We start from the raw sequence: 14,563 nt of genomic DNA, 5'->3' as shown, positions 1-14,563 counted from the left end.
ATTCTTGCAGTCCATGGGACTCTCAAGAGTCTCCTCCCGCACCATAATTCAAAAGCATCAATTCTTCGGCGATCAGCCTTCTTTATGGTCCAGCTCTCACTTCCATACATCACTACTGGGAAAACCATGGCTTTAACTATACGGACCTTTGTTGGCAAGGTGATGTCTCTGCTTTTTAAGATGCCATGGACAAAGACAACAGGCCTCAGTGGCTAAAGGGTGGCAAAAGGGTGGGCTGTGTTTTCTTACACTACACTTGTGAGTGAAGTGGAAGTTCAAATCAGCATGAGCGGTTGTGAGTATGGAGGAGGATGCCACCTACAGATCACAGCCTTGTACTCTGTATTAATTAACCCAGAATAACTGGCCTCCCCTCCCCATGTAAAAACATAAAGTCATCCAGTGGCCCATCTAGTCCAGCATCCTGTTCTCATGGCAGCTAACCAGTTGCCCATGGGAAGCCCACAGGCAAGACTCCTGCAGTTCCCAGAAAATGGTATTCAGCAGCATCACTGCCTCTGACCATGGAGGCAGAGCTGGAGCCATCATGGCTAGCAGCAACTGATAGCATTTGTCCTCTGTGAATTGGACAGATCCTCTTTTAATGCCATCCAAATTGGTGGCCAACACTGCCGTCAGAAATGGTTTGGAATCCCTCCCATAAGTCCATGTTGAAAGAACTGACCATTCCTTATCACTCACTCTCTATCCACCTTGGTTGTGAGCAGGGCTGGCATTGCATCTGAGACTGATTATTATTATTTGGGTGGGTAGTGCTGTGGTCTAAACCACGGAGCCTCTTGGGCTTGCTGATCAGAAGGTTGGCGGTTTGAATCCCTGTGACAGAGTGTGCTCCCGTTGCTCTGTCCCAGGTTCTGCCAACCTAGCACTTTGAAAGCACACCAGTGCAAGTAGATAAATTGGTGGCGGGAAGGCAAACGGCATTTCCGTGCGCTCTGGTTTCCGTTGTGCCAGAAGCGGCTTAGTCCTGCTGGCCTCATGACCCGGAAAGCTGTCTGTGGACAAACGTCGGCTCCCTCGGCCTGAAAGCGAGATGAGCACTGCAACCCCATAGTTGCCTTTGACTGGACTTAACTATCCAGGGGTCCTTTACCTTTTACCTTTTTTTGGCATCCAGGATGCAAAATCCCACAAGCACCTTTCCCCCTCCCCATCTAGCGGTAAAAATAAAACTTCCTTTTCGGACAACTTGCTGCCTGAGCCACCCACCTCACTTTGCCCAATGGCAGGACCGGCCCTGGTTACGAGCAGCAGAATGTGATGTTAAAGGGGAGGAAACCACAAAGAGTCCAATAGCCCCTCAGAGACTAAGAAATGTGTTATGGCATGCACTTTCATAGACTCCACCAGCTGCCGAAGAACGCAGGTATCATCCCTCTGGAAGTTATTAAAGGGGAAGTCATCTCTCTCTGTGTTCATATTACTTACATCCCACTTCTGTATGTGGCTCCCGTGATCTCCCATCCCAGTTTCCGTCTGGTTTTATGCCTGCTTATCTTCGGTAGTAGGTACTGCAGCAACCTCAGCTGCTCCCAGACCATCCCTTGTCGTCTCCCCAGTCCCCCACCCCACCCGCTTGCCGCTCTGCCTCAGGAAATAAATCTGTGCTTAGCAATCTCAAGTGAATTCCCCAGGAGGCAGCAGCTATTGCAGAAGAATTAATGTAGAGTCCAGGCCGCGCGATCTTATGGGTGATGCGGTGCCTACCGCCTTAGAAAGCAGCCCTCGCCTAGGATGCCCCCTCTCTCTGGCAGACTACAACTCCCATGGCCCCTCGGGTGGGAGGGGGTGCAGCGAGCATGCTCAGCTTCCCTGCTTTGCTCCCCCCCCCCTCCCCGCATCTCTCTCTCTCCCTCTCTCTCTCCCTCTCCTGCATCTTCCCACCCTGCTCTGCTGCATCAGCACCAACCTCTCTCCATCCTTACAGCATCTTCCTCCTCCCAGCTTGGCTGAGCAGGGAAGGCTCAGTTTATCCATTACTGCAATTACCAGTAACCTTCCTTCCCGCCCTCCTCCTCCTCCACCACCCCAAAGAAGAGGGGTCTTCGCCAGCCACCGTGTCTGTCTGTTGAGCCACACGGAGGGTGGGGGAGAAGACCCACTGAGGACCCACAGCCTCGCCAGGAAGCAAGCGCAATGAAGGATCGCACCCAGGAGTTGAGAAGTGTAAGATGCTATTTTCATTCTTCCCTTCCCCCACCCCCACCCCACAACCTTGATTTAATGCCTGGGGGCCTTGTCTCTGTCTCCCCGCCACCCAGCCCCCAACCCTGTAGAGAGGCAAGTGGGGAGATTAGCAATAGCCCTCCGATAGATTTCTTATATTCCCTTCCTCCAACTCTCCAAATGGCACATAACAATTATTTTATTCAGCAGTCACTAATAGGCAAGGATTTAATGGTAGGAGGAACACTCTATATCTAAATTGTGGTGTGTGTGTTTTTTTGAGCGCGCGCGCGGGGGGGGGGAGAAAGTGGCGGTCAGATTATTGAGGGGGGGGGGAAGATAAGCGATCCACTGCGGGATCTGTAGAGAAGGATGTCTCAGGTTTCCAAGATGGGGGAGGGTTGGACTTGGCATGGGGAGAAGAGGGGCTCGTCTCTCTGCAAGGCAAGGGAAAAGGCTGCCTGGTTGCATTCGAAGAGGGCTGAAATCTCTCCAGCGAAGAATTACACAGCCATGTATCTGAATGTGGGGGAGCGGGGAGAAGGCTTTGTGAGGTTGTTCCATTCCCCCAGAAGTATGGGGAGGAATTGGGGAATGCGTTCTGTTAATGTACATGTCCGTGCGTATATTAAGGCGATTTTCTTTCAGAGTAAGGGGAGAGGGTGTTTAAATATCTCATTTTAAGTCTCTTATCCTAGCCAGTGTACGTCTACAGAAATTTGTGTGTGGGAAGACACAGTCAATTTTTATAGGTCATCCGATTCCTCCCCTCCCCAAAGAGGAAGGGGGGTGGGTTGGAGAGAAAGGAATAGCCCTTAAGGCGTCAAATATTTCAGGAAGTGTGAGAATGGAGGGGGTGACCGGGCGGGGGCGGGGGGAGAAGAGGAGGAGGAGGAACTTTCTCCCTCCTCCCGCTTCCACCAGCTTGTTGGGAGAAGGACTGCGATGGATGGTTTTTCTCCTTTCACCTCTTTGCATTTTGGGGGGTGGGGGGAGGGTGGGGGCTGGCTGAAGGTTGAGCCAAATTGGATGTGACAGATTCTGTCTCAAGGGGAGAGGCATTGGGAGGCAAAGAAGTGTTGTGGGGTGCACGCGTGTTTTATAGCCCGGTGTGTTAATGTCAATTCCTTGATTAGCACAAAGCACTCACGCATCGATATGTTAAGAGAAGGGTCTAAGGGAGATCACCGAAATAATTCCTAAGAACCCCCTCCTCCACTTTTTATAAGACCGCCCCTTACACACGAACTGCTGTGCTCCAACCTGCCTCTCCCCCCCCCCCCATCCGTTTTCTGGTTTGCTGAGATAGGATGTGACTCTCATTTCCATTTAAGCCTGGAGACACACAGCAAATCTTTGGCTCCTCTCTCTCTCCCTCCCCCCACGCCGCTCCTTTCCCTCCTTCCCTCCCGTCCCCCAGCCCACAAGGGGATGGAGTCATTCATACAAAATGTTTTCAGTCTGTATGTAAAGCAACAAGAAGTAAGGAAGAGGCTTTCTGTGATCTCGCTATGCCAAGTGGGCTGATGGAATTGGAGTGATCTACTTTTCTCACATCCATCTAATTTCTCGTAGTTCTTTTTTAAGTTGGGATTGTCCGCGATCTGGCAAAAATAAAACAAGATTCGTTTTGTTTTATTTGGACCAAAACAAGAATCACAACAAACTCGCCCTCTCCTTCTTTCCTCCAAATGAGATTTACTTCTTTTTTTTTAACAGTTCCTGCTGTTACATGGTCTGTTCTGTTCAATTTTAGCACCTGTGCTGTTGTTATTTTTCTGGCCAGTTTCAGGGTCTTTTGTGTGAAAATGAGGAGATGTGCGCTTTATAGTATCTCTCTGTGTGTGACAGAATATCACGGTGTGCGCGTCCCTATGTGCACAGGGACAGGGCTTTTGTTACATATTCATCTCTCTGGGTCTTCAGCGCTCACCCTTCTCCGACAAAACAAACATTATTTTTGTGTGTGTGCAAAGGTTGGAACTGCACATCCTCTCTGGATCCCTTTCTCCCCAATGGCTTGTGTGCATTTGTGGGAAGCAGGAGAAGGGGCTCCTTGGCCAAATCATCTTTGCGGAAGGAATATGTGACACTATCACCCAGCGACAGAGAACAGAAATTCAGCCATCTCCTTCCATCCCAATTCCACAATTGAATTGCAACCCCGAAGAAATAATTCAGTGACCTTTTCAAGCGTTGGGAGGATTTCTCTCTCTCCCCCCACCAACCTCAGTTTCTGTTTTTCTTATCCAAGTGGAGCAGAGAGAAACCGGTTATAATCACCATTCCATATGCTTCCATCTGCAGTAGCAACAAAATCGAGCTATTCCCTTCTCTTTTAAACAATGGGGGGGAGCAGATGCAGTGACAATAAAGGAATCTGTGTCTCTGTGTGTATGTGTATGTGTGTGTGTGAGAGAGAGAAAGAGTGTGTGTTTTTTATATATATTCAGCAGCTCCTCCCCTCTGCCTCCCATTTATTCTGCATGGATTGGGGGGGGGGGGCGACGACGGACCAGACAGAAATATTGTTGAAAAATTGTGCAGGCTCCCGATCTGGGAATAGCTTTAGTGGCTGCTTATACAGGGTGCTGGTGATGTGCCCCATCAGATCTGCTCAAGGCAGATTTCTTTAAAAATGCCATCTCCATCTCCATCTCCATCTCCATCTCCATCTCTCTCTTTCCCCCCTCCCTCCCTCCCGATGCCCCCTGCAAAAAAACATTTCTTTGCCAGTGGGGGGAGAGAGACTGGGTTCCAGCATCGCTTCCTATCTTCCTGCCCAGGCAAGGGAGAAAATGGCATTTGCTTTATCGTTGGCGCATTGTGCGTTTGGGGGGGGGGGTTATGATGGAGGAGACGGTTTTGCTGCAGGAGCCAAAGGCTTGTATGCATGTGTCTGTGTCTCTCTGAGCGTGTGTGTCTCTCTCTCTTGCTGCTCTCTCTCTCCCCCCCTCACCCCACCCCAGTGTTGATAGTGTTAGTTGCTGAATGCAGCAGAAGAGAAGATAGGCACACAATAAAGAGAGATGTGGGGGAGATTATAAAAGCAGGTGTGTTGGCAGGAAGGAGCAGGATGGTGGTGCTGGCATCGCCACCAAGTGTGGTGGCGGCGGCAGTCGATCTTGATGGGGGCGAGGAACCTGCAGCCCTGAGGCAGTGTGTGTGTTGGGGGGGGGTTGTTGCAAGCTTTGCAAAATCCTGCAGTCTAGAGCCGGGTTAATAAGCCCACACTGACATAGAGAAGGGCAAGATTGCTTTGCAATGATGATATGCACCGGAGGCGCACAGGCGAGGGACTGTGGCCCTGTTGTCTCAAGCCTTTTTGTTTATCTCCTCGCTATTTAAACCCATCCAGTCTCCAGCAGGGGAGAAACATCACAGTGAAACAAATCAAATGGGGAAGTCGAACCCGCTGCTGAACTAACCTCCCTCCCTCCTTTACACCGCACACAGCGGACCCCAGCCAATTAAAAGCCAAACTGAGATTTGCTTTTGGTTTGTTTGTTTGTTTGTTTGTTTGGGTTTTGTTTTTTTAAGGAGGAGGAGGAGGAGAAAAAGGTCTTAAATAGTCCTTAAAAGATGCTTAGGTTCAGACTCTGGAGTGTCTCTGAAGAAGGAGTTGTGTGAGACAGCCTCGTTGTACTTAAAATGGGTTGGATTGTAATGAATGGGAGCTGATAGCGGCTGGAAAGATGGACACCCCTCCCAATTCTGCATTTGATTCCCTAGAGGCCCATAAAACAGACTCCACAGACACAGCTCCCTCCGTCCGAACAGCTTATTAATTGCCCGCCGTGTTCAGGGAGCATATCCAGAGGGGCTGGCTGTGTGTGCATTAACCGGGCAAGACAGGGCTGGAGGGGCTGAAATATGAGGCTTGAGGAGGCTGAGAGAACTCAGGCGGCAGGTGGAGACACAGGTAAGCTGAGATTCTGTTGAAGGACTTGAAGAGGAGGAGAGCCAGGGGGGCTATTCTGGAGGATAGGAGAAGATTTGGGAGAAAGGCATGGAGGGAGGGGACAAAAGAGGGCCTGACTGCGGGTGAAGATGTTCAGAACTGAGACAAATGTGAAGGGGAGCATAAGGAGTCAGCAGCGGAATACGGTTCTTACTGCCTCTTTTACGTGAAACCAATTTATACCCCACTTTTCTTGACTGATTGTGAACTCAAAAGCAGCCTGCAATTAAAAACACAAAAGCAGCTGACTGTGCAAATTAATAAATAAATAGTAAACAAGCGGCAATAAAAGAGCGAAGTCCCGACTCAACAAAAAAAAAAGGGGGGGGGGGAGAGAAACCAATCACAGTAGCAATAATGATTATTAGTTTGTAGCCGCATGGTGGGGATAGGCTAGCCAGATGACATTGTTTTTTAAAGGCAGTTTTTTTTACCTGCTGTCTAAAAGGATGCAGTCTGGGATATTGCGGGGGGGGGGGGGAGGTGTTCTATAAATGTGGCACCACTACCAAAAAGGCACAGTCCCCACTTGGTGCCTGTGAAACTTCCTCTGAAAGCAGCACCAGAGCAAGGCCTCGGATGCTGAATGGAACGTATGTGTGCAGACAAAAGTGGTCCTTTAAGCAGCCCAGGTCCCAAGTTGTTTGGGGCTTTAAAAATCAAAGCCAGTACCTGTACTGTACCTACAACTGAGCCTGGAAACAAACAGGCAGGTGGATAATATTAGATTAATATCACAGGCTGCAATTGGCTGGCAGAGGCTTTTTTTTTTTTTTTTTTTTTTTTGCACCAGCTGAAGTTTCCAAATATTTTTTAAAGGCAGTCCCACATATAACGTATTATTACAGTGGTCTCGTTCCTTGGGCATGAATGGCTGTGGCAAGGTCCAACTTAGAACAGAATGGCCATGGCTAGCTTGCCAGCTGAAGCTGGTGAAAAAAGTTCACCATTGCCATCTCCCCTATTGGAATCCTGGCCTCCTGGTTCCTACAGCAGATTTCTAATCTCTAGGGTGGTCTGGCTGAGCTTTTAAAATGAGGACTAGTAGCTTGAATGAACCAGAGGTAAGATGTAAGCCACTGCAATGAGTTAGTACATAACTATTTGTTCCCATGTTAAAGGGAAAGGGGAAACGGAAGTCCCCCCTGTAATTGCTTGAGGTTTGTTTTGTGCATTTGGCTTAACAGCTGAATAATGTGTACAGGGTAGGACATAAGCATATCTCTCTCTCTCTCTCTCTCTCTCTCTCTCTCTCTGTGTGTGTGTGTGTGTATTCATTTGTTCTTCAGCATCTAAAATGAGAGCTCACCTCTGTCTTGAGTTTACTTGACAGACGTATGCAAGCCACTCACCCTCCAGCCACCCTTATACTACATGGAGAATAATATTGGCCTTCATTGCAGGGTTGTTGTAACGATTGCTGAGAGCACAGCACAATGTGCTATAATTCCTTAATTCTTATTGACTGGTACTTTTAAAAAATAATAATCCAAGGAGAGAATTTGAACTCGGTCCCACCAGTCCAAGCCCAGAGGTGTTTCCCCCACCCCTCTACTACACTTCACAGTTTCTACATTATTGAGGTTTGGAAGTCTTGAACTGAGAAAGGCTCCTCAAGGCCAAATGCAGCAGAGTCCTTGCAGGATGTGAAATATACTGCTCAGTTTGCTATATGTACTAAGTTGCATGTTGTAGAGTTAAGGTGGGGAGATATGATTGCTCTCGCTTCCCTCTGTCTGTCTCTTTCATCCTCAACTCAAGGGCAGAAGAGACATTTTCGTGAAACCCTCAAAGGCACCATTCGGAGCGAGCTCAAAAGTGCAATCCTAAAACATTGAGCCCAGCAGAATCTGTTTCTTAGTAAATATTCTTAGGATCACACTTCTTAATGGTGCAACCGCCATATAAATTGTAATCAGGTTGGCATAATGTTGGGAGATGCAGTGTGTTAAGAGGTGGACAACGGTGTGTTCTCAGCACTTCACAAAAACTACAGTTTCCAGAGCTGCTTTGTGGGCACAAGGAAGGAGAAGCCACAGCACTCCTGCTGATTTAAAAACCATGTAAATTTGCTGTAGAGATGTGCCTTAAGGAAGGACATGCACCAGATTAGCTGTTCCACTTTCCAGGTAGAAGGAAAGAAGGCTTGAGCGATGCGTAGGCTTGAGCGATGCTTTATTTTTCTTGCTGTGGAGAGAATGTGAGGAGGACTTGGTGCTAAGAAGGTTGCTGGGCTGGGAATCTTGTTGCAGGAATGAGGAAAGGAAGAGTTTACAACTGGGGTGGGGGACATTTTTGGCCCTGTGGGCCAGTTCTTTATCTTCCTCCTCCACCCAATTTTGACGCTACCCACCTGTCTGTCACCTGATGTCAAGTGATTGACAAATGGGCCATCCCACCTGTCTGTCGGATTTGACTTGTGGGGGGGAGATAGCGCCTAAGCAGAACTGAACTCCTCACACATCATTTGACGCCCCCTGCTTTCTGTAAACTTTACAAGGAATGGCAACATCTCAAGAACTCCTCTGCTTGACTGTTGCAGAACGTCTTAGGTTATTCCAGTAAGACCTGTTATGTCAGAGAGAGGTAACTTAGGTTGGAAGGACCCACTTTGGGGAGGAAAGCTGCAACTTCCACTTTGGAAGCCCTTATCGCTAACCCAAACTTGCAGAGAGCTGGTTGTAGCAGGGGGAGAAAGCATCTACTTCTTTGTTAACTCTTCCCATGTTCTAGGCTTGAGACCAGGCAAGATCTAGGGCTAAATCCTTAGTGAGATCCATCTCCAATTAAATCCATCCATCACAGCTCTGCAGTTTTGTGCACACAAGTTACTAGCCCAACAAATGACAAAACCACCTGCTGGACCAGACCAAGAGTCCATCAAGTCCCATGGTGGCCAGCCACCAGGTATCTCTGGAAGCTCCCAAAGAGGACTTGAGGTCAATAGTCCACTTGTGTTTTTGCTCTTACTAGTTACATTCAGTTGAATGCCACCTCTGAACCGCGAGGTAGGTTTAGCTATCATGACTAGTAGCCATTGATAGTCTTCATCCCCTATGAAATTGTCTCATCCCCTCTTAAAGCCATCTAAGCTGGTGACTTCCTAGTCACCTAAAGGTGTGTTTTCCTTAGCACAAGTGACCACCAGTATGGCAACAAACCTGATCCAACACACTGGGCCTTTACTGTGTATCCATAGAGAAAAAGTAGACTTACAGCTGTTGGTTCTCTCTCATTGGTCGTTAAACGGTGGGCCATGACCTCAGGTGGGTCACAATTGGGGCATCACCATCATCCTATTCTCTCTTTCTCTCTAATAAAGATTTTGAAGAAGAAAAAGATGAAAGGATAAAGTTGTGGGGAGCAACAGAGAAATAAAACAAGAAGAGGGGATAGAGGAAGAAAAGCCAGTAAGGAGAAGCACCCATGGGAGAGGCTGGTGGGAGGATAAAAAAATGCATAAAACAAAAGTGTGTCTCGTGTTGTTACTTTGGCTTAAATGTGATGCCCCCAGTTCAGAAAAAGTTGGTGATTGCTGTGTTGTCCTGCCTGTTGATTCATTCAACTGTTGCTACTACTGAGCATTTGTCCAGTTCATACAAAAAACACTTCTAGGTGTTGTGTCATTAGCCAGAGTCCTATATTTTGTGTGTGTGTGCGCGCACACGCTTCAGAGTGTGGCAGGGGGGGATTTTAACCTGAAAACCAGCTACTTATACACACATGCAATCACTCTACATGCAATGAGATGAAATGTTATAAGTGTGGGATATTTGTATTTCTTGGAGCTGGAGCTGCGGTGAAGCAGCTATTCTCTCTTTCTCTGTTTACCCCACCTGGTAATAACAGAATAAACAATGCAAGGAGGAAGATGCAGCCCAAGATAGGAAAAGAAGTGGTCGGGGAACACCTACTTTAAATGAATTCAAATTTCCAGGGCCTGATGATCTGCACCCAAGGGTACTAAACGAGCTTGTGGATGTAATCTCAGAGTTCTGTGGACTGGAGCCAGTGTGGTGTAGTGGTTAAGAGCGGTAGACTCGTAATCTGGGGAACCGGGTTCGTGTCCCCGCTCCTCCACATGCAGCTGCTGGGTGACCTTGGGCTAGTCTCTCAGCCCCACTCACCTCACAGAGTGTTTGTTGTGGGGGAGGAAGGGAAAGGAGAATGTTAGCCGCTTTGAGACTCCTTCGGGTAGTGATAAAGCGGGATATCAAATCCAAACTCTTCTTCTTCTTCAGATGTTGTCTGCATCTTCAAAAAGGGGCAAAAAGAAGACACAGGAAACTTCCAATCAGTGAACTTGACATCAATACCAGGAAAATTCCTGTAACAGATAACTAAACAGTTGGTCTGCGAGCACTTAGACAAGGTTGCTGTGATTACAAAGATCCAGCATGAGTTTCTCAAAAAACAAGTCATGCCAGTTGAATCTCATTTCTTTTTTTGATAGAGTATCAAGCTTGGTGGATCAGGGGAATGCTGTGGATTTAGTGTATCTTGATTTCAGTAAGATTTTTGACAAAGTCCCCCATGATATTCTTTCAGAGAAGATGGTAAAATGTGGACTGGATGAGATAACTGCTAGGTGGATTTGTAGCTGGTTGACTGACTGAACTCAAAGAGTGCTCACTAACAGTTTTGCCTTGGTCAGATCACAGCTGGAGTACTGTGTCCAGTTCTGGGCCTCACAATTTAATAAGGATATTGACAAGCTGCAATGTGTGAAGAGGAGGGTGACTAAGATGATCAAGAGTGTGTGTACTACATACAAAAATGAGTGTGCTAAGAGAGATTCTGAAATGGTGAGGAATTTTCATGAGGCTTTTTCTTTAAAAAAAAATCAAATTGCTTCAGAAAAGTTTAAGGTTGGAAATGTGAGAAACAAAATCGAAACTAATAGAGACTTTCACATTTCGTCAGGACTGCGCTAAATGGTTGACTAGGTTCAAGACGGGTTCACAGAACCAACTCTGACAATTATTTTCCACCAGTTTGTTACATTTATATCCCGTCTTTTGTCCGTGACAGAACTTTCAGCAATGTACAGCAGCCTTGCATTTAAATACTCACCTAGTTCCCAAAGGAGTCCAGGATTTGGAGAGTGGACTGTCAGAAAAGGATGGCGCACACACCCGTCCTCTGCACCCCATCGAGAAACCAACTGGGCTTCTATGCTCCAGGAGCAGCATATAAATAGCCCCCCTCCATCCCTTTTCTGCCCCAGTCCCCAACAGGCTAGTGAAATAATTTTGCCAACTAGGAAGTTTTATTTGTTGTATCAATTTCCTTACAGTATTTAATTGATTTATATACAGTGGTACCTCAGGTTACAAACACCTCGGGTTACAAACACTTCAGGTTATAGACTCTGCTAACCCGGAAGTAGTACCTCGGGTTAAGAACCTTACCCCAGGATGAGAACAGAAATCCCGAGGTACCACTGTATTGTATCTTTGTAAACCTCTTAGAGACTGTGGTAGTTAAGCAGTACAGTGGTACCTCGGGTTAAGAACTTAATTCATTCCTGAGGTCCGTTCTTAACCTCAAACTGTTCTTAACCTGAGGTACCACTTTAGCTAATGGGGCCTCCCGCTGCCACCGGAGCACGATTTCTGTTCTCATCCTGAAGCAAAGTTCTTAACCCGAGGTACTATTTCTGGGTTAGTGGAGTCTGTAACCTGAAGCGTATGCAACCTGAAGTGTATGTAATCCGAGGTACCACTGTACAAAGAATAAAAATCAGTTAAAACTATAAAATCAAACTTTTAATAAAAATGCCTGCTGGGGGTATCAGTAGGCACTGGATGTTCAGTAGTGACCTCAACTGGAAGAGAATTCTGTAAAAATGGACCCACAATAGGAAATGGCTCAATGATCGGGGATATAAGGGATTAGGTGGTCCTTGAGATATTCTCGAAGTTTATTTTCCTTATTTGTATGGCCAGCCTCTATGGGGTTCCCATTCTGGCATTGACTTGTCCCCTATCTGCTTAGCTTCACCAAAGCTGCAGGACCCAACTGCCTTCAGGCCATGTCTGCTTGAAGTGTTGGGCAGTGTTTTGCCAAGCCCTGATCAAAATTTGGTTAAGCTTTCAAGGAACCAAATTAACTTTTGGGGTTTTTTGGGGGGGGCAGATTTGGCCTTATGGTCATCTCTCCTAGAGAAAGGACCCTGAGCTGTCATACCCCAGCCATACTGGGCCCCCAGAAAAGATGGATTTTCCACTATGTCAGAATGATGACAATGGACTTCTGTTTTCAAGTTCCACATGCATTTGTGTTCCTCCACTGGTTATGAAACATCTATCTACGTAGTCTCTTCCTCTCCTCCTGGTTTCTGGACTATCACCCTTACAGTCTGAAGCCTGGTGCCCCTTAAGGGCTAGAAACATTACTTCCTTTCTAATGGAAGCTATTTTTTCCCCAGTTCTGTACCAAGCACCCAATGACATATTAGAGCAATGCAATGGCAAATTAGGTATACACATAGACACGCAACCCTGCTTGTGATCTAGAGAAGACTAGGAAAGGAGGGTGCTGTTGTTATTGTTTTTAAGGGTGGCGGTGTGTGGTATTTATATAACCATGTTGTGCATTCCATACTTTCGATATTTCCATCCCCATATTTGCCTTCCTTCTGTCTTTCCTGTGAGGTCTTAGATCAGGCAGCTGGCTCGAATTGTCACAAGACTCACTTAAACAACACGAGACGTTAAAGTGGTCATGAGTTCATTCTGTCTAGTTTGCTTTAATTTCCAAGCCTCCTGGGCCTACTTCACTCATATCTGCAAGCACTTCCAGGAGGGGCAGAATTTTAATCAAAGCTCTCTGGGTCGTTACCTTGAAGCAGTTTGCAGTGGGATGTCTACACTGAAGTAAGTCCCACTGTGTTTAAGAAAGTGGCCGTAGCCTAAACCTAGTTGCACAAATAACTAGGCACCATCTTTCTAGACTTTTGTGTAGTGTCTGAAGCCACGCTAAGCGCCTGTAAATTTCCTGTGTGTAGAGAAACAACAAAGAACCTCAAAGCACCTTAAAAGACTTAACAAATATATCATGCCATAGTCATTTTCTTAGGCTTAAGGTGCCACTAAATTATGCCGTTTTTTCTGCAAGAGACTAACATGGCTTCCTCTCTGGAACTTCTGCTTATACATGCTAATTCTGTAGTTTATGTGCAATTTAGCACATTATTATATATATATATATATATATATATATATATATATATATATATATATATATATATATATTTCATTCCAGTCAAGTTTCTAGCCCTCAAGAGCATTGCTTACAAACTTGTCCAATCCCTCTGCCCTCCCATTCTTTGTCAGCTATTCCCCACCAAACATCAAAAAGATTCAGTGCGGCAAATTATGCAACCAGAATGTGTTGTGATGACTGCCTAGTCTCTACTAGCCTTAGAGGTCTACAGTTGTGGTGTCTGTGTGTGTGTGTGTGTGTGTGTGTGTGTGTGTGTGTGTGTGTGTGTTGGGGCTGGTGGGGGTTGGGGGAAGGACAGCTTTCCAGACTGAGGACTGGAACACTTGGCTGGTGGAAGGAAATACTGCCAGATCTCAGAGGCGCTATTTGCCTTAAGCAAACGGAATGACTCATATTGTAGCTCCGAGCTACTACTTAGTTGTAGTTTTTATTTATTTCATTGATACGCTACCCTCCCAAAAGGTTCAGGGTGTTCCCCCTCGTCCCTGTTTTGTCTTTGTAATCCTGTGAGGTAGGGGACCAGCTGAGAGACAGTGCCAGGCCTGGGGTACTTCCACATTTCCGCTTGTGCCATGCTTTCTAGGCTCCAGTCTGAGCATTTTTCCAATTGCCCTACTGCTTTCCCTGCGAAAATCCCATTCTTTGGTGCTGGGTCAGAGCAAACATCAGTCCACAGAAAACCCAATGGGCATTTGCTCTGATTCAGCAGTAAATATTGCGTTTTCCTGGGGGAAAGCATTGGAAGTCTGGTTGAGCCCTATGATCACCCAACAAAGATCAAGGCTAATCCCAGATCTCTCCCTCTGCAGTTCCAGTGCTCTGCCTTGTTTGGAAGCTCTCTCCAGCAGCAGTGAAGCATTTCCCTGTGAGATTTTGAATTATACTGGCGAACCTTCCAAGAAGTTGCTCCATCTTTTACAGAATCACAGAATTGTAGAGTTGGAAGGGACCATGAGGACCAAACCCCTGCAATGCAGGAATCGTTTGCCCAATGTGAGGCTCAAACTCACAACCGTGAGATGAAGAGTCTCTTGCTCTAGTGACTTGAGCTTTCCAGCTCACTTGAAGACCTACTACGCATCAAAGCCTGAGTTTGATATTCAGCATCCTTGAATCCAAGCAGCCATGTTTCAAACAAGCCCTTTCATAGTTCGTAAGGTTGCAGAAACAGATCTGGAAGTTCGGGGA

At 46.7% G+C, this 14,563-nt stretch overlaps 1 protein-coding gene across 1 annotated transcript in view; it reads left to right on the top strand.

Annotated features, from left to right (window-relative positions):
* The first annotated feature begins 1,842 nt into the window (after positions 1-1,842).
* Positions 1,843-14,563, top strand: part of STX1B (syntaxin 1B) — a 57,505-nt gene continuing 44,784 nt past the window's right edge. Inside the window, exon 1 of the mRNA XM_081835294.1 lies at positions 1,843-2,187. Coding sequence (XP_081691420.1) covers positions 2,158-2,187 — 30 coding nt within the window. The 5' untranslated portion in view covers positions 1,843-2,157. The remainder of the gene's footprint in view (positions 2,188-14,563) is intronic.

The sequence above is a fragment of the Podarcis erhardii genome (assembly GCF_964252035.2).
Source record: "Podarcis erhardii genome assembly, chromosome: 13".
NCBI classification, from domain to species: domain Eukaryota; kingdom Metazoa; phylum Chordata; class Lepidosauria; order Squamata; family Lacertidae; genus Podarcis; species Podarcis erhardii.
The sequence above is the reverse complement of the archived record's forward strand: the minus strand, read 5'-3'. Positions and strand labels throughout refer to the sequence as shown.